General features: G+C 37.0%; 1 protein-coding gene across 4 annotated transcripts in view; it reads left to right on the top strand.

Annotated features, from left to right (window-relative positions):
* LOC119074385 (amyloid-beta-like protein) overlaps positions 1 to 21,529 on the top strand; it is a 104,969-nt gene that overhangs the window by 70,135 nt on the left and 13,305 nt on the right. For all 4 annotated transcript variants that reach the window (XM_037180501.1, XM_037180502.1, XM_037180500.1 and 1 more), the window contains exons 3-4: positions 3,885 to 4,023; positions 5,470 to 5,691. In XM_037180501.1, coding sequence (XP_037036396.1) covers positions 3,885 to 4,023; positions 5,470 to 5,691 — 361 coding nt within the window. The remainder of the gene's footprint in view (positions 1 to 3,884; positions 4,024 to 5,469; positions 5,692 to 21,529) is intronic.

Raw genomic sequence — 21,529 nt, 5'->3', positions numbered from 1 at the left:
ATATCTAGGACATAAACTGAAGTTAGGTCTGGACAACCAAACTGCAGAAATAAGACGTAGGATTGGTCTTGCATGGGCAGCGTTCGGAAAACTCAGACTAATTTTCAAAAGCAAAATGAATAATAGTCTAAAACGCAAAGTTTTCGACACTTGTGTCCTTCCAGTGCTCACTTATGGAGCGGAAACGTTAACTTTAACAAAAGCATCCGAAGATAAATTGAGAGTGACACAAAGAGCCATGGAACGGAGTATGCTTGGAATAACACTCAGAGACAGAATGACGAATCAATGGATTCGACAACAAACCAGGGTCGTTGATGTCATGGAAAGAATAGCATCTCTGAAATGGAGCTGGGCGGGACATATTGCAAGAAGGACAGACGAACGTTGGACCAAAAAGATCATGAACTGGCGACCATATAAAAGACGAGCTATAGGTAGACCACCAGAGAGATGGACAAACGGAATTAAGAATATTGCAGGTACAAACTGGCAGCAAATGGCAATGGATCGTACGAAATGGAAAGAAGTTGGAGAGGCCTACATCCAGCAGTGGATAGAAACAGGCTGAAAAAGAAGAAGAAGAAGAAGAAGAAGTGAACGATATATGTTTGTTGAAGTTAATGGATCGTTCATGACAAATTATTTAATGTAAAACGTGGTGATTTCCACAGCTTTTCGAACTTATAATCCAGTGGCCTGGGTCAGCCATTATATGTACGTAATTATGTAATGACTGCTCGGCTCATTTAAGGATAGTTTGTTATAGGAATGCATTCGAATGGTTTCACATATTTAAAGTAGGGATCAATTGTAGTAGGTGCGTATTTCAACAATTTCAACAGCTCATCTTATAGTGAGATTATTGAATTCTTTAAATTTTTAGTTGATGAGAAGTGGCAGTTGACGCTTCCAGTGACCATGAAGGTCGGATATGTCATGATACGCGGATTTTTTGCTATTCTTACTGTTCGTGCTTCTTGTTAGATTTAGATTTATTTGCGCGTCTCACCCTCCGTTCCGAATGGGGAGTTGCTTGAATTTTGCATAGTACCAGGGTTTATAATTGTTATTTTAACAACAAAAAGTTGTGAGAAAATGACGTTTTGTTGACGCCTTTCCGATGTCTATTTTCGATCTCTATTTTCTCGCCTCTTGTTTTGACAGGGTATAAAATAGAAAGTTTCTACCCGGAACTGTCACCTTTGTTTTGGTTTTGAAAAATTGTATTTTTTTCGTGGAGAAAAATTGTCAATTACACCTCGCACATATGAAAAGCGTTGTGTTTCAACTCGAGAGATCGCGACTCTCGCTCCGCTCTGGTGGACAACAAATATTTCTTCTAAAACGATTTTACCAGCAACTGCAAACGGCGGAGTCATGTGTTATTTAAAATGTTCTGATTTACATCTCCAATAAACTACAATTGACACATTGTGTACCCTTCGCAATGACATAGTCAATTTTTATTTGCGTTCATGTTTAACTTAGAAATTCAGCACATATCACCGCTTCCACTTCGATATATATATCAGATGTCTACACGATGCAAGAAAGAACTGTGTATCGAAGCAATTTTCTCGATAAAAAAAAGTTGAGCGAGAAATATGTGCAACGATTTCCAATAAATGTTTCCTTGTACAAGACTTTAATCGATGTGACGTTTACATCCTATACATACACCGCACCGGTTGAAATGTTAAAACTATTTCATTTCAAGCTAATGAACCGGAAAATGTACTTCAATTTCATTTAAAATTCTTCGACAATCGGATGTGAAAAAATATGGAAAAAAGTCGCTTTGCTTAGCGACAGCCATGACGAAGCAATTCAAACTTAAGTGACCTGAATAGATGGTGAAGGTTTGTTGTTGCTAGATTTTTTTTTCTGTAATGATTGAAAGGCTATCATTCGAGTAGGTATGGAAAATTGAAAATATTTTATGATTTTCTAATAGTTTTTCATTTTGATGTCGTTGATATTAAATTCAGATATCAGAGTCAATTTAGTTCATGTGGTTTTGCGCTATGTACCAACGGTATAATATGATGCGCTTAGCACCATGGCCGATCATTGATGGGAATAGGGGATGGCCGATCTGTATAGTGTTCTTGTGTGGTTTGGATATTTTTGTCATAAACTGTACTAACCATTCTGTATCCTGTTTACTTTGCCCCATGTGTACTCCAGCGGGAACTTTAAATTTTAATTTTTGGTATTCCCAGAAAGATGCTAATATGACGACTGGCACGTCGTTTCGACTGATAGACGGAATATGTCGAATGACAGCTGGTTTTTTTAGAAAGAATAAAATATTCCACATTTTCCCTCTATCCGTCGAAACGACCCAGGCGTCATATTAGCATCTCTCCAGAATCCTTCTACAAGTCCACCTTTTTCGTACTAAACCGAGAAATGAAAGGTTGGTACGCCTGTAGCGAGATAGAGGGAATTTGTGAATAACAGCTTGCCTGAGAAATGATAAGTTGGTACGCCTGTGGCTGGGTAGAATATGTATGGTAATGACAGTTGGCGTCTATGGGAGAAAATGCAAGAGAATTTCATACAGAATCGGGTCCATTCTCTCCCATTAGCTCCAACTGTCATTTACACGCGCTTTCTTCCCGGCCACAGGCGTAGACACCTATCATTTCTCTGCAGCTGGCACCTTAGGAAGAGAATTGTCACAGGCATACCAACCTATGATTTCTCTGGCACCAATGTTCTTCAATGGACTACTTTTATTGCCTAATTACCCAAATTAATAGCTTTTCTACCTGCAGTTTGTTCACTTCAAGCAAACAAAATTTCATATTTATCAGGGTTTTACAAGTCACCGATGTTCACAGTCAATTTCAATGGTTTTCTTTGTATGACTCGTAGTGAAATCGTAGCGATCTCGCTACTATTGTGTTCACTTATTCCTGAAGGGAGGGATTCTCAGTTTGTGATATTTTGGCGCAAAATTTGAATCTGTCAGAAAGTTTTCCAATTTGCGCCAGAACATCACAAATTGGAAAATATTCTCGCTGCTCTTTAATCGTTCATTCTTTATATGAAATGCTCGAAATATGATATCGGAATACGGATTTTCCGTGTTCTCACGAAAGTAGAATTAAAATATTTACCAATCCAATCCAATCCAATTTACCAATTTGTGCCATCCATAGTAAATAAATATCACGTGCAAAGGATTTTAATAATTTGCGTTTGTAAAATAGAGACTGAGGATTGGATTAAATGTCAGGAATTTCTCACATTCGAAATTATAAATGATTTTTCAACAGAATTATTTGCATGAAAAAAAAATGTAAAACGCTGTGGTGTATGTTTAGGGTGGCTATGAGCGGCGCGGAAGGAGATCTGATTCAAATGTTTCTGTTCTCCTGTGCCTGAACCATTTCAAAACCCATTTCAGAACTATATTTAGAGTACTACTCTAGCTTGAAGTGCTTTGAGAAAATACTTGTTTTTGACACAAGCTATAGAACCATCAAGACGAGAAAAATGACTATCTGCTACTAGCTCATTGATTTTGCAATCCACATCGTTGAAAGCAATCAGGATTTACATTCCACATTCCATTAAATCATTTGTCAAATTCGAAAAAATGGCTCGTTTCCGTACAATTTATTGTTTGTCGACAGACAATTTTCGAAACTTCGGAATCAAGGAACAATGTCCCTTAGTTCGTTACCATCGGCTTGTTTACGATCAAAATTTATTTCACACGAACCACACAAAAATATTACCAACCAACCGAGGGGATTATTCATTTTATGGCAAAAAAATACAAGATAAAATGCAGCCAAACAAAATTGCACATAAAAAAATCCTCACATTTTTCACTCAAAATTACATTTATTTTCCCTTCACAATTTCAGGTATATCCTGGACGTGATATAACCAACATCGTCGAATCTTCGCATTATCAGAAAATTGGAGGATGGTGCCGTCAGGGTGCATTGAATGCAGCTAAATGTAAAGGCGCTCAGAGATGGATAAAACCTTTTAGATGCCTTGGTAAGTGAATTAGATGAAATTACCTTTAGCTGTGTACGTACACAGCAATGTAATTTAATTCAAAAACTTGTGGTTATTCCTTGAAATTGAATTTTCGAATGCAATACAACATCCGCTCGCTACCTATCTATGCATGCATGTATACACGGCTGTGTGTATAATATAAATGTAACGTCAAGCCATATCACAATTTTCGTAACAAACTTTACTTGCAACTTGAAATTCTGTTTTCAATTGATGATGCGATGTAGATATTATAAGTAAACTTTTGGGAATTAACGACACACAAATGCAGATAAATAGATCATGACGCGAATTTCCTTCGTCGTTCATTGGATGCAATTTGCGATGAAAGTTCATTAACTAAGTTAAGATAGTGGTGAAATAAATGACTTCTTCGTATTTAGTAAATAGTTCACGTGACTTGATGAACCAAACATCGCAGTCACAACCGGGGTCGCAACTTTTTAAATGGAACAACTCTCCAAAAACCAGAGTTCTTCAAAATAGGCTTTACAAGTCAAAAGTATCCAAAAAAAACCAAAACTCTCCGAAAAACCAATACTCTCCGAAAAAACCAAAACTCTCCGAAAAAACCAAAACTCTCCGAAAAAATCAAAACTCTCCGAAAAAACCAAAACTCTCCGAAAAAACCAAAACTCTCCAAAGTATAGAATACACTAGAGGCCAAAACTCTCCAAAAGTCACCTCTAGACACTTCGAGAAAAAATATATCTGAATAGCGTAAATTTAGTTGCCCAATGTCAATCCATAAGCTAAAACTCTCCGAGGCCAAAATTATACACAAGTTATTGCTTTCCAAGAGTCACAGCTCTCCAAAAGTACAACTCTTCCAAAGTCCACTTAATACTCGGAAGATTCCGAACTGACTTGAATTTACATAAAATCGGAGAATCGAAATAAGGTTAATCCGATCAGATTTCAAGTATGTCTGAAAAAATTCAGATTTCCTGAAATCTAATCTGATTTAGCTGACACTGTTTCGATATTCAGATTTTGGGCTAATTCTGGTCAGGTAAAAATGTCAAATTCAGGTTCAATTCTAGTCAGACTCAGATAATCTGAGCGACAGGTTTCAGATAAACCTGACCTGTTCCGACCCTAATTCCACTACTAGGAAGAGTTTTCCAGAATCTACAATATTCTTCAGATTCGAACTTCAACGGTCGAAATAACTTCATAAACTCAGAGCCATAAGTTAAGACTTGAACACTTTCTCATAATAGTCATAGCACAGAACTGCTCCTAGCATGAACACCTAATGGTACAGTGTCAAATTTGGAGGCTTTAGTGATAAGAGCCACCGCCTAAGATTTGCTTGCGTTGTGATTTCATCAACTTCCGAATATTTTCTATGTTCATGCTAGGAACAGTGGGCATAGAGTCAATACTTAGAAAAGTGATAAATTCTTCCATTTTTTTCAGAAGGAACATTCCAATCGGACGCTTTACTCGTTCCGGAAGGCTGCCTATTCGATCACATTCACAATGCATCACGATGCTGGCCATTTGTTCGATGGAATCAGACCGGAGCGGCCGCCTGTCAAGATCGTGGAATGCAAATGCGAAGCTTTGCCATGCTATTACCATGTGGCATTTCACTATTTTCCGGCGTTGAATTCGTGTGTTGCCCGAAACATTTTAAAGGTGAGTCGCACAATACCTTTTCCACCCTCCTACACACATTTTCGCTCGCCACATCAGCAGTAAGACAATAAAGAAAATGATTCATAAATTTTGGATTTAATAAAAAAATATGACAAGCGAATTTAAAAGGTAAAACGGTCCCATCGTCGGCGGTGTTGAAGAAGTTTTTTTTTATTTTTTTTTTTATAAACATTTTTCGCACAACGAAAGATTTTGTTAGTCATATATCGACCGATAGGCATTGTAACCGCTCCACCAAAGCTATTATATTAAGTCTTTGTCATCCAAACCAACAAAATACCACCAAAATTTAAGATTTATTCAAAATATAAATTGCCCAATTTTTGGTTTATACATTTTCGCTGAACTTTTCCATTTTCATCTTCTCTTTTTTTTCTACTTCTTCTGGCTGCTATACGTAAATAAATATGGATTTTTATCGTGTAAGGTAACTGATTGAAAGTTGACCTAATTTGACAAATCTCAACTTTGAACTTGAATTTCTCAGCGATTTTGGAACTATGTTACATGGAACCACTTTTCTTTTAAAGATTTATCTTTTGTTTACTTAATTAATATAAATTTTTATTAATTATTGCCGATTTCGTCTAACAAAGTTAATGAATTAATAAAAATGCAGAGTTGACCTATATGAATCGTGAGTGGTCCTATTTCACATTTAAACACATTGAATCGTGAGTTGTCCTATCTATACAAAAGTCATAGGACATATCACGATTTATTGAATGTTGAGTTGACCGATAATTTTTTCTCCATACAAATTTACACGGACAACTTAAGATCACTTTTCCACTGGGTCAACTTTCAATCAGTTACCTTACATGCTACGACCATAGTGTGTACGGTACGCGTATACATAAAAATTGAATTCGTTACAAAAAAAAGCTCTTTTCTTCTCGTCGTCGCTTCGCTTTGTGTCTGTATGTTTTGTGTGTTCCACTTTTCGTTTTCCCTACATATCCGTATGCCAAGTCCCATCTTTTTTTTGCTCTTCCTTTGATATAAATATTCGTTATTCCATTACACGCTTGTGTTGCCATATTACATTTATAGGTTATGTGCTCGGCAGGGTTTTTTTTTGCTCTGAGATGTGGAAAGGGAACATGAATAGTATTTAGCGGAACACAAGATACACGAGATATGTGTGGAAATGTGAAAAGTTTATTCGATTTAAAGGAGAATTTTACGTTTTTTTTAGAATTTAAATTCTGTTAAATGGGAACAATTATCATGATAACGCGATAAAAGAATTGTTTTCATGTGGAATTATGGTTGGAAAAAGTGAGGGATCACTCAACGGGGTAATGGTCATACACCGACGTCAGATTTAGAACGTTTTTCAATGTGGGTAGTATTTGTGGATCGTCGTCCATAAAAGACGAAAGTACAAATACATTAGCCCCACTATTATTTACTACTAATACCATTAATTGACGTGTTGTTTGACAGTCCCTTATTATCACTAGTGTCTAAATGTGACGCATCATACTTTAAAAAAAACCGTTTCTCCGTTTTTCCCCCCACTACTAAGCAGAAACGTAGCAAATGTAAACTCGATCTCACCTCATCCGTTTTTCGTTGTTTTTTTGTCCATTTCTGATTGGTCGGAATATTGGGCCAACGTCAATGTTTCACAAATGGTCCTTGTGATCACAAGTTGCAACCAGCGACATTTTAGTTAGTTACATCAAGTGTAAAAAATCAGTTTACGTAAAAGTGTTGCGTAAATAGATTAATTTCCACTACTAACTTGGAGCCCAGTCGGCTCCCCATTTTTCTAGAACTGGTAATTCAAAGTCATCCTGGGGTTAAAGAGCTGACCATTACATACTAAATGACTCGTATGCCGTAACACAAATACGATGAATTTGTGTGAGTTTAGGCAAAACACTGAAGGTAATGTAAATGCCTAGTTACGCACGGATCCCTACTTTCAGGTGAATTTAGTTTCGTTATGTTACACCCAAGGTAAATATAGTGAGGAGGTAATGCCCTAGCACCTAAGCCAATGACTTTTTTTTAAATGGTTGACTAGGATTTACTTGTATTTCACAAAAATATTTTCGCTATCTCACAACAGATGGCCAGACTTTCTATTCCATTTTTTTGCTTTCAAGGAAGGGATGAGATGGCGTTTGTATCGAGCTTTCGTGCCACCGCACATCTGATTCGGTTATATATGGCATTACCTCCTCATTACCTTGGTTACACCCATATTGAATTCGTTTGCGTCAAGTTGCAGCTATCGGTGAGATTAATTCGAATCCATACAAACTTAGCAGGTGCAACAACATTAGTCACGTAAAAGTCGGGATCCGTAATTTGTCTGATTCGCTGAGAGTTTGCATTACATTCAGTGTTTCTATATTTTGAGGCCGGTGGTCCAGACTGCACATATTATTGAATGACAAAATTATTACAGAAATGAAATGAGGGATTCACAAGGAGGTTGAGCACAGTCAACTGAATCCGGTCAGATCATTAAAAATTTCGTTCGAATGAGGGACACTGTGATTGTACAAACAGGATAGCCACTTCCGAATCAGTAGAAGATAGTTTCTCACTTAACGTCAGTCTGCTCCTTTGAGAGATATCTTAAAAAACGTAAGAACAGCAGACTGGTGTCAAGTTGTAAGTTAGTGTAACGTTAAGTATTAGCTATAGGATCCACTTCGGCGAAATTAATTTTTTGTCACCAGACTGCGTTCTTTCGTTAAAAATTTGTGAAGCCCAAGAAGGCAGTCTGCTGTCAAGTGGCGCAGTATTGGCAATTGATTTTTAACACTCGGCCTCTGGAAAAATTGGCTCTTCACCCTCCCACTGGAAATAATACATTTATCGGTTACCATAAGCAATTGGTGCAGTAGTTGCACGAAGCTCTATTATTATGTTTTCAATCGAATCTGCTTCAACACAATTTCCCATTAAAATCGGAAAAATATGAATTTCATTCGAGAGAGATTTTTATCGAAAATTTAATTACAATTTCACGTTTGATGTTTAATCAAATTTCCTTCCACTACCGACTGAATAAATTGTACCACTTAGGCACAACTTCAACCACTTTATTTACGATGTACAATCCATTTTCTGTGCTCTCTGCCTCCCATTCTAGTTACTATAGACACAACACAGCCCGTAATAGCTTGCCTACATCGCCAGCCTCTCCTTACCGTACTGCATTAATTTATTATGTAAATAGCTTTCCCTCAAATGTAGTTAAAATAAATAAAATAATTTTATCATAAAATATTCCAACAAATCATCAGAAAATTCAATTTGCTCAAAATTATTAAAGGCGTCGTCGTGTGTGTGTGTGTACTACGTGGCGAATGAGGGAAAATTGTTTCTGCAACACCCATGGTTGATGGTGATATTCCCATCGGAATGTTTTGCGATATGAAAATACCCCCAAGTACGGTGAAATAACTTTCGCCGTTTTTTCTTCGAAGTTCTAGCGAAATTGTGTGAATTCTCCGTCAGCACAAAGGACTTTTTTTATTCTTCCTCATCTCTTTGTGAGTTTGATACAGACGAACGAAAATGATGTTGGAGTGCGTTGTATATAACACAACAAAAATGACAAGAGTTTAAGTTCAGACATTGTTCGGTTCTTTTAACCGTTCATTGTCTATTTTTGTGTATAAAATTATCGCCGTCTAAATCATACGAAATATACTATCGAAATACGGAACACCATTTGGGCGGGGTGGTGTCTCATGCATTCATTATTCATATGATTTTACTTTTGACAAGCAAATTTGACAAGTCATTTCCATTATTTATCACCTTTTTTCTGGTGTTTGTAAATGGAATGGAAGCGTGCTGGATATTTGGCAATAGATAGAAGGAAAAAAAAAACAAGGAAGGCCACTCGAAGGATTTAGTGAGCTTTACCAATTATGTCGAATGATTTCTTCGATTGTTTTAATTAGGAATCTTTTCGAAAACTGACCGACGAATTTCTCAAATTTTTATGTTTGATTCAATGGAGATTCTTGATTTTGGACATCACTAACAGCCTCCAACGGCCAATAACGCCTGGACTACTGGTTTAACGTGAACCACGCCTGAAAGTATGTAAATACTTTCTGTGGAAAGCTAAGCACTTAATTGATATCTCGCCTAAATGTAGGCTAGACATATATGAACACAAATTCATCGTATTTGGGTTTACGTCATACGAGCCATTCAGTGTTACACTGTTACAGCCAAAATTATGAGATGGAAGTTATTTTGAATAGCTTTCGCCAGCTTTAAGCTTCTTTTGTCCGAAATCACCAAAAAAATTTTACACTTTCCAATGATCTCCAAAAGAAGCTCGAAGTTCGCGAAAGCTCTACAAAACATACATCCAATGAGATACGTTATTTTGCCTCAACTCTTGATTTCCACTTACCAAAAAGGTACTCCGTGTGAGAGACAAAATTATTTTTAGCCCCGTACGAAGTACAAAGGGGCTTATAGGATTACGATGCCGTGTGTAATTGATGGAATTCGAAGCAGACGGTAAGGGCAAAATAGATGACGAATCCGCAATAAAATTTTTGTCTGTCCGTCTGTCCGTCACGTCGATATCTTGAGTAAATCAAATCCGATTTCAAAAATTTTTTTTTCCTGAAAGATAGTCGAAATAGTGAGGCTAAGTTCGAAGATGGGCATATTTGGGTCGGCCCTTCGTGAGTTAGGGCCACCTAAGTGATTTAAGGTCTTTTGGTGATATTTATGGCAAAACAAACGATGGAAATGTAAATGACATGGCAAATGATAGGTATTGTCAATACCAATCCAGGAAATCCAGTATTTTAAAATCGGGTGAGTGGATTCTGCAGAGTATTTTTAGGAAGTTAAACTGGAGTAAAATGGGATTAAAGATAAATGGAGAGTACCTGAGCAATCTCCGCTTCGCTGATGACATTGTACCGATAGCAGCGAATCTAGGTCAGGCTCAGCTTATGCTACAACAGTTAAGTGAAGAGGCGAGCAAAGTTGGCCTCAAGATGAACTTATCGAAAACAAATGTCATGACCAACATCGGGGACGATAGAGAAATCAAAATTGGTGACACTGTCATTGAACGAGTCGACAGCTATGTATATCTAGGACATAAACTGAAGTTAGGTCTGGACAACCAAACTGCAGAAATAAGACGTAGGATTGGTCTTGCATGGGCAGCGTTCGGAAAACTCAGACTAATTTTCAAAAGCAAAATGAATAATAGTCTGAAACGCAAAGTTTTCGACACTTGTGTCCTTCCAGTGCTCACTTATGGAGCGGAAACGTTAACTTTAACAAAAGCATCCGAAGATAAATTGAGAGTGACACAAAGAGCCATGGAACGGAGTATGCTTGGAATAACACTCAGAGACAGAATGACGAATCAATGGATTCGACAACAAACCAGGGTCGTTGATGTCATGGAAAGAATAGCATCTCTGAAATGGAGCTGGGCGGGACATATTGCAAGAAGGACAGACGAACGTTGGACCAAAAAGATCATGAACTGGCGACCATATAAAAGACGAGCTATAGGTAGACCACCAGAGAGATGGACAAACGGAATTAAGAATATTGCAGGTACAAACTGGCAGCAAATGGCAATGGATCGTACGAAATGGAAAGAAGTTGGAGAGGCCTACATCCAGCAGTGGATAGAAACAGGCTGAAAAAGAAGAAGAAAGAAGAGTGGACCGTGAGTTAGGGCCTTAGAAGTGAAATGCTACTAGGGCCCTATGTGTATTTTACATAGAACTCGAGTAAATTTCATTCGTTTTTTAGATCCGTACGAAGTACTGGGGTCTTATGCGTTTACGCATACATCCGTAACACGTCGAATTGGACTCCCTGAGTAAGGGGAAACCTATTGTGGTTGTCTAGAGATGCCAAATCAGTGAAAAAAAATGTCCGTCTGCACGATAACTTGAGTAAAACGCATCCGATTTTGAAAATTCTTTTTTTTCCCGTTTGGTAATGTCAAAAGACAGGCTAAGTTCGAAGATGAGTGATTTTGGATCGACCCCTCCCGAGCTGTGGCCCAATAAGTGCTTTACGGTTTTTTGAAGATATCTCCGGACATTCAACCGTTACACTTGTGACTGATACGTCAAATAAAAGGTATTTACAATACCGATCGACAAAAAAAAAGTTTATGGAAATCGGATGACCGACTCGTGAGTTAGACCCCTTGGTGTGAAACAGGCACAGGGCGGCAAGCAGTTTTTGCTTGTAGGTCGGCCGCATTTGAACATATTTCGTCTGTTTTAGCTTTATTAGATAGGTATTGACCGTACCAATCAGGGAAAAAAGCGTTTTTGAAATTATGTTCTCCGGAGCGTGAGCTAGGTCTCTTGGAGTGAGCTCTTATCTGGCTACTCGGCCGTACAGTGAACGTGGAGTATTTTGTCAATATCTCGAGTAAATTTTGACCGAATTTCATGATTTTTTTTTGTTTGAAAGGTATTAACGAATGTAAAGCGTCGGTAAAATTTCCGGTCTCCTAACAAAATGGCTGCCGGTGGCCATATTGGATTTTAATAAAAATGACATATCTCGGGAAAAATGGTACTTAGAGAGTTTCTGTTAACATGGAAATAATGTGTTAAGTGTGAGGGGTTTCAGGGATTCCATATATGGACATCTATATATACCTATATACAGCTATATTGAGCTATATACAGGCATATAGAGCTATATAATAGCATATTCATCTGTGAAATGTTTATTTATAGGAAAATATAGGTAAATATAGCGGTATATAGCTGTTTAAATAGGAATTTATGAAAGTTGACCTCGTACGGGGCTGTCTATATTGCCTCCGGCAATTTATTTGTATATGCTAACAAGGCAAAGAAAGATAATGTAAGTGATTTTAAAAGGCGAATAGCTTTTCAGTAGAGAATGAAGTAAAAGAAATGAAGAGTTTCACAGTAAAGGCTTTTGATACGAATAGGTGTTTCGTACGGGTCGGCGTTAGCTATGTTCGTAATTTTCGTTTGATTTGGAAGGTAATCGAGGGCTGAATAGAATGTTGTTGAAAAAAAATTAAATTTGGGTCCTTGGCCTAAGGCCGGTACTAGGGCCCTATGTGTATTTTACATACAACTCGAGTAAATTTCATCCGTTTTTCGTAATTTTTGTTTCATTTGAAAGATAATCGAACACCGAATAGAATGTTGTTGAAAAAAAAAAAATAAATTTGGGTCCTTGGCCTAAGGCCGGTACTAGGGCCCTATGTGTATTTTACATATAACTCGAGTAAATTTCATCCGTCTTTCGTAATTTTTGTTTCATTTGGAAGGTAATCAAAGGCCGAATAGAATGTAGTTGAAAAAAAAATTAAATTTGGGTCCTTGGACTGAGGCCGCTACTAGGGCCCTATGTGTATTTTACATATAACTCGAGCAAATTTCATCCGTTTTCCGTATTTTTTGTTTCATTTGGAAGGTAATCAAAGGCCGAATAGAATGTAGTTGAAAAAAAAAATTGGATCCTCGGACTGAGGCCGATACTAGGCCCTTTGTGTATTTATACTCAAAAAAAAAAATTTTTTACGGCGATTTGAAATTTTTGTTCAATTTGAAAGGAACGTCGTACGGGGCTTCGTAATTGCGCTATGCGCAATTTGTAAGATGTACACATTATACATAATAATTTTACTTTAACTACATTAACCGGCGCAATAGGCTTACGGTCAAAGTAGGGTGACAGACGCACTAGGGTCACGTACGCAATAGATATACGGGTTTGTACGGGGCTCAGTCGCAGCAAACGCTCCGACTGTTCTGATGGCTCGTTTTTTTCAATTTTTGCGTTGTTTTTTGACAGCTTGCTCTCTCACGAAGTACATTTTGTTGAGTGGAAACCATACTTAACACAGCTTGAACAAGTCTTTACCACAGAGATTCGATCGCCAAGTTGGGTATTTAAGTCTCCTTGTCGTTAAATCTACCAAAGGTTAAATTTTCCATTAGCCACAGGGTCAATCACGCAGTAGGAATACACGATATCGGAAGGGACTAAAATCCGCACTGTCTGCTACGTCTTCCACTTGATACAATGTATTGAGTACTATTTGGTTTAAAAGAGCTAAATTCCAAAGTTCAAAATTTCCATCATCCTTTAATGCCTTTAATGTAGTATGGCGCTAGCATATAGAGACTGCATTCCGATAGTTGATTCGATATAATTTTATTAAAAATTCTTTTAGAAGACGATGCATTTATGCAAAATTTTGAAATGTAAATATCATTCATTCACCGTGCCGCAAATATTATCCGAATACATACGATACATTCAGCAAATGTAATTAAATTTTATATTCGGAATATTCGAAACGAAAAATGGAAAACATTTTGAAAGAATACTCATATCATCGACGAGAAGTCGATTTGTATGCAGGGCAGGAAGCATTATAGATAAATGCAACTCTTGTCGATTGAAAACCATATTCAGGTGGATTCTTAAAGCGAAAAAAATGATTAAATTTTCCAATTGATTCGGTTCTGTTTGAGTTGGCTAGTTTTGTTGCCAGTTAGTTAGAATACCACTTTGAATACATTAGTGAGGTTTTGTTCGACAAGAAGTCATGTTCTTTGCGGATTTCCATAAGAAGCATTAGTACAACAGATTGTTAACGTTTCGTGTTAGCGCACACTGAGAGTTGCGGGAAATCGTAAGGTTCCTTGACAGTTAAACCGATGGTCTTACGTTAGAAAATACGTCTTACCTTCACTATGATCGATTTTGTGAAAAGTTAACAAAAAACAGAAATTACAGAAATGTCTGTAGGGCTTGATGACACAATAAGTTGAGTAATTTTGAACCGATTTTGGTTTTAATCGACGACGAATACAATATTCCGATTGCAACAGGCATTTTTGTTCCAAACTTCACTCACAGACTTATATGATTAGGCCTTGATTCTTGGGTCTATTTTTGGATGTTTGCCCGATTTTCTTGTTTTATCTCTTAGCCCATGCTTTTGATTTTATTTCTATTTTTATAGTCGTTCAATGGGCTTGCATTTGGGCTTCTGTCTTATCTCAATTTAGAGAATAGAGTTGTAAAATAAAAGAATGTCTTTTTGATAAGTTAATCAGTCAATGAACGTAGTCGTTGAACTTTCGAATTGACTATCAATAATAAACGATTTTGTAATTATTTGGCTAAAATTTTTTGTTTTGACGTTTAAAACGTCACTTTGACAGATGTGATAGACAGACTTTTGATCCCAACTGTCACAATTGCAAACGACAACAATTACAAAGTTGCATGGAAATCTTGACCTACAGCTGTAATGATTCGTAACCAAGATAAAGCGGAGTTTCGAATCAATCGCTTCATATCGCCATGATAATACCACGCATATGACAAAGTACCGCAAATTCGGACGGGATAGCTCAGTGGTTGTGTACAAGCCTTTCACCAAAATGATTCGGGTTCGATTCCCGTGTCATACAATTCCACATGGAATTTTTCTAGCTATTAGCGATGTTAGCATGAAGAATGTCTTGGGATAGATCGTTACGCTGTGTAACAAAGCAACCTTCAATATGAGAGCAGGAACTATTTTAATGTTTTTTTGGTAAATAAATGATTTTCTCCACATTGGTAACGTTCTGGAGTTCCCTCAAGCTTCATAATTAGCACAGTTGCAGCGTGTTTGGGGGTTGCAACACTTAATGACTCGTATGACCTAGCCCAGATTCGATGGATTTGTGTTCATATGTCTAGCCTACATTTAGGAGAGATATCAATGAAGATCCTTACTTTCCTCAGACAGTATTTGCATACTTCGAGGCGTGGTTCGGAAGTCATGTTAAGCCGGTGGTCCAGACTTATTGACCGTAAAAAGTTCTTAGTAAGGTATCTAAACAAATCAAATCAATTTCGAACTCAAAGAGAACAAATTTGAACTGTGGTTGATCACATTCTAGGTTCACGGGGCCACAATTCAGTAACATGGAAATATTTTTTACCCTTCTCTTTTCGGAATGAATTTCAATTTCCCTTGACGTCATCAAATTCTGTCTACATTTTGTAATCGATCTTCTGAAAATTGGCTCCGCTCTGCATGGAGACAAACATTTGCAAAGTTCAACGTAAAACAGAAATGAAAAGTTTTATCAATAAAACAATCGTAACATTGACTGTCGTAGAAACGTATATATAATACATAAAATTGATTGACTCCATCAAATTGAATTCGTCATTTGGAACGGCATTAAAAAATTAGATTCATTCTGGATGAAAGAAAAGAAATTAAACAGCACGATGTGGTGTGTCCATCTTAATTACATCTAAAACGTAATTTTTCTTTAAAAGGAAAACTTTCCTAAATCTTAACGAGAAGAGGGGTTGGGGGCTGATAATGACTGAAACTGATGTTTCCACCGAAACGAATGTGGCAAAAAAGAAGAAATTCAAACTATATAAATTATACCCGAAGCCATCAGTCATTCCAGTGGAGGCCTTTATTAATCTCATTTCTCGCACCACATTATTTTCGACGATCCGATTTCTGTGTTTAGGGATGATAGATTAGTTGATTGTAACGCTACGTATAATTAACCAGCAGCGATTCATTATTCATAGAGTCTTGTGTATAATACACGAAAATGGGGAAAAAACGGAAGATAAGCTCCATGGCATTAACATCGTTATAATACACTACACATGGAATGGTATTATGGTTGATGCAACATAGTCTGTAGTCTTAATAACGACTTTAAGGAAAGGTTTCCAACTAAAGACATATTCGGAAAATGATTCATCTGTTTCGCGTTAAATATTAATTGCAAAGTTCCAAAGAACAACTAAGATCATGTCCGGAGCGTTAGCGGAGGACTTGACGCAGTCTAACTTCCAAAAAAAGAACGAAGAAAATTTTTTGAGACATATATAGGCGAGAATTTAAGTTTCTTTCCTTTGGCCTGTATCACCACAAATCCTATTCTATCTTATTCGCGCTTCAAATACGAGCAAAACGAGCTATCACTCGACTATGTAGGTTTAAAATTACCGGAGATAAATCGTTTTGAAATTGGTCACTTTTCATACAAAATGCACCAAATTGACTTTTTCCAAACAATCAAAACCTTTCAACTTACTCTGTATCTATCTATTTATCTGTCTGCCTATCTATCGACGGTCGATCTCGCAAACTAGTCAGCCAATCTCCATGAAATTTTGCAGGAACCTCAGGGTGGGCATAAAAATGAAAATGTGATACGCCATTACCCCAGGAAAAACCAGAATTTTGTTTTATTGGCCTCGAAGTGGTTTCTGAGTGTGGTTTTCGAGGGTCGGGAACGCGTTTTCGGCTGTAGCTTAGCTGTATTGAAACCTACAGAGGCGTGCGACCCATCAAATGAAAGGTATTCGTAACACGATTCGAACAAAAAAATCGGGTCAGATTCGTTTGAGCTAGAGTGGTTAGAGTGACCAAATTTTGAGCTACTCGAGCGTAGGATGAAAGGACTAATATTTTTTTGGGTTATGAGAGATAGAGAGTTACTTTCTTCGGCAAAGTCTCAGAGTTTTACGAGTAGAAAAGAAGGGCATTTGTGAAAAATGTCGAAAGTTGGAAATGGGTGGGTCAATTGGGGTTTTGGAGATATTTCTTGAATGGTGGCAGATAGAGAATTACTTTCTTCGGCAAATTTTCGATTTTTGTTAAATTTCGACAAATTTTCGAATTTCGTCCAATTTTCGAATTTCGTCCATTTTTCGAATTTCGTAAAATTTTCGAATTTCGTCAAATTTTCAAATTTCGTCAAATTTTCGAATTTCGTCAAATTTTCGATTTTCGTCAAATTTTCGATTTTTGTCAAATTTTCAAATTTCGCCAAATTTCCGAATTTCTGTTATAAACTGTTATAAAAAGCAGTGTTCTAAAACGACTGATATCCCAACAAAAATCTCTTCGAGAAAAGTGTGACGCAGTCTTTGAAGTACAATTTCTAAAATGAATGATATCGCTAGAGTTGACGCTTTCAGCTTCGTTACGCAAAAATTAAATTTTTCACCCAATTAGTTCAAACAAGCTGGCTTAGTTTTTCTCATCATCTGCCAAATAATTTTTACCAAAAAAAATTTGACTGGAAACAACCAAAATTTTACCAAAAAAATCTGCGTCGCAAAGTGGCAAATGTTCAGGAACAGACCAGCAAGAAAATTTATCTGCCACATGTTTTTTTTGTTGGGATAAGTACTAAGCTTTGAACAACGCTGCCAGCTATGCTAAGAACGTTACTACCAACGACGCTAGTTGCAATGTTTAGAATACCGTCGCTATCCTGGCCAGCCAAATTTTTTGTTGTCTCTGTAATATGGTGTTGATCAGTGGTTTACCATCAAGAGGAGTTAGACGTGGCTTAGAAATCGATCTAGATGAAAAATGTGGTTTGAATAACACAAAGAAAATACATCACTTTGTGACTATTCGCACAATGTGTCCATTCGCACTAAGTGACTATTCACTCTTTGCTATACATCATTTTCATTACCTTGTAAACGTCAGACACGATCCGAGCTGTCGAATATGTAAAATGAATTGATCGAGCGATTTGCACACAATTGATTGAGGTTAATGACAAGTAAATCTGTCACAGACGACAAGCATATTAACAGTTTTACTGGGCCACCGGCTTAACGTAACTTCCGAACCACGCCTCGAAGTATGCAAATACTGTCTGAGGAAAGTAAGGTGCTTCATTGATATCTCTCCTAAATGTAGGCTAGACATATGAACACAAATTCATCGAATCTGGGCTAGGTCATGCGAGTCATTAAGAGGCACCGGTACTTTGCCGAAAAGCATACATTAGGGCGATTTTTAAATACTGGATTTTAGTTTACTTTTGATGATATCTTTCCATCAGAATTCTTTTTCAAAAATGTGCGACCGCAATTCCGACCACGAATGTGTTAGCTTTCAACAGAAAATAGATTTGGTTGCAGCAATTTGACCAGCTCTGAGAACAATGAGCAGTTTATGAAAATTTCATTAAACTGCTCACTTTTCTCAAAGCTGATCAAACGACTACAACCAAAACTAATTTTTATTTAAAGCTAACAGATTCTTGGTTGGAATTGCGGTTGTACATTTTTCAAAAAGGATTCTGATGAAAAGATATTAACAAAAATGACATACGAAATTCGCAAATGTAGGCTACAATTTTAGCTAAGTGTCGGTGCCTCTTAAGTGTTGCAACCCTCAAATACACTACTTCATTTGATCGAAGATTTTCAGAAATTGATTTCAGAAATCTTTTACTTCGTTTGTTTTGAACATAATTTTCGCACCTAATGAGTTAGAGCTCGTCGTTTATTCTTGCTGCCGTTGTCGATAACAGATGAAACGTCGGGTTACGTTGACGGGTACCGTATAAAGAAAATGATGTATTCGCACACGGTAGGAGAAATTGGTTGATTTTAGGTATCATTAAATTGTGTGAGAAAGGGCTTTGGTATGATCCTATTGATATCATCCTTATTCAAGTAGGGAAGGTGGATGTTGATACTACTTTACTCATCATTATACTAATTGCATTAGTAAGGTGTTTGGTTTGATCCTATTGAGATTTTGACAAGGGACTATCCATAAACAACGTACGCTTTTTTCGGCCCTGCCAGCACATTTAAACCATCAATTCTCGAAAAACACAGAAGTGTGTGTTCAACTCCCATTTTATTGGTCTATTGGGTCTATTGGTTAGTCATACATTTCACTTCATAAAAATCCGTGCTCTCGAGTTATCAAAGATTTAAAAATGAAAAAGTGAGCATGGTTTATGAACACTCCCTAAGCGTTTGGTCCGACCTTGCTAAAATACTATTTGCACATTGTGTGACTAGGCTCTCTATAATACTTTGGCTATTCCCACTGTAAATAGTCACTTTGGCTATTTGTCATTATAAAGCGACGATTCACACAATGTGCGAATAGAACTTACCCTAGGAGTATGTACTATTCGCACACGCGGCCGCATAGTTATTCCATTTTTTGCTTCGTGAACAGTCGGCTATCGATTCGGCTAACATTTTGCAATTGTCGCGTTGCGTTTCTAGCTAAACAATTTCATTATCGAACCCACTCTTGATAAATTGAATGTAATTAAAGTTGTACTTGGGTTTTTGCTAATAAGGTAAATAGAAAGTTAAAAACACAAGAACCTACTGCTTCAAATTTGAATTTTCCACTTTTCTCTGTTGTCATCGTAAAGTCAATACCATTCCATTCTAATTAGTTTCTTCGGCTTTTTTTCCCTTGTCGTCTTTCGCTTTTCAAATTAAACAGTTTCTGACTTTGTAAATTTATTTCGAAATGAATGAAGAACAAAAAAAAAATTGAAATAACAAGCTTCTCCTGTACCCAAAGAGCTTGCATAATAATGGAGTAATAAAGGCAAGTAATGTACTGAAACCTCCATAAATTATTTTAGATTGCCATTTTTCTGCTCTGAAAATGAAGCATACTCCCAAGTACATTTATTAGAAAAACAACTCATTAAGTCCACACGATTATTATTTGACGTTGTCACCAATCTATTAGTAAAATATTCTTTTTCGTTGGAAAGGTGGGATGTTTTTCTTCCAGGCAAGTCAATTTAATTCGCGTTAATATTTTAACCGATTTAATGGAAATAAAAATCGTTGTCGAGCCAATGCCACGCTTAGCGAAACTGTAACCGAACGGTTCAATTTTTACGGTGCTTTTGAATGAAGTTAAATTGAATTTGGAATGCACTTTTGATATTTTTGGATACTTTTAATCAGCTCAGAGCGCCGATCATGAATTATTTTTTTTTAAATTTTCAATCGTACCATTTGGTGCAGCCGGTCCCTTGGCATCCAAGGATGCAGTGGGTTTGCTGGAAAAGTGATTGGGTGTTAATCGATAGAGGCAGGAATTTTACATAAAATCCCATTGGTTGTAACGCTTCCCTTACAGGGCAGACACTCTTTGAAGATTAAAAATTACAATTTTCGGAAGGCTGGTGTTCGTGAAAAGAATTTTCTAATTGGTCATACTAATGACAAGAAAAGAAATTTTTGAAAATCTTCAGCTCGATCTCGTACAACGGTTAAAAGGTTACAGCAGATTTAGCATTAATTTGTATTTCTATACAATGTAGTTGTACTTATTGGAACCGTTGTACGAGCTCGAGCGGAAGGTTTTGATATTTTTTTTATTAGTATCCGACGTAGAAATCTGGTTGCTAGGAATCTCGCGCCGCGTCATTCAAAATAATTCACATTTTGACACATTTTGTATAAGGAAGATGTCACTTTGTGAGTTATTGTAAATGACGCGGCGCGAGATTCCCTAACACCAGAAATCTACCTGTACGACTCATTCGAAAATGTTTTTCGCTCGACTTCTGGTGTATACGACTTTTCGAAAATCGTAACATTTAAACTTCGACTTCAGTGTATGCCCACCCCACTTCTCTTGCACCCATGACACAAATGTTTCTATTGCAGGCAAAATTGCCGCCTCTATCGATTGACACTATTTCAACACGTTCTCTGCATCCTTGGATGCCATGGGTCCCACTGCAATTTATTTGAAAATTAACATTTTTTGTGACTTCTTGCTCGGGGCTTCGAGTTGATTAATAATATCCAAAGTCAATTAAGGTCTGTTAAATTCCATTCGAATTCTGCATGAAAGATGAATGATGTTAACAATCTTGTCGTACGGAAAATTGCAATTTGGGCAAGACTCGTTTGAAAATTTGTCCTGTGTGTTTAACGAATAAGAAAAAAATTTCTCAAGAAACACATATCTCGTAACCCATTTGATGATACCTTT

The sequence above is a fragment of the Bradysia coprophila genome, unplaced genomic scaffold, assembly GCF_014529535.1.
Source record: "Bradysia coprophila strain Holo2 unplaced genomic scaffold, BU_Bcop_v1 contig_151, whole genome shotgun sequence".
Classification (NCBI taxonomy): domain Eukaryota; kingdom Metazoa; phylum Arthropoda; class Insecta; order Diptera; family Sciaridae; genus Bradysia; species Bradysia coprophila.
Note: the sequence above shows the minus strand (reverse complement) of the source record. Positions and strands in the feature narration are given on the sequence as shown.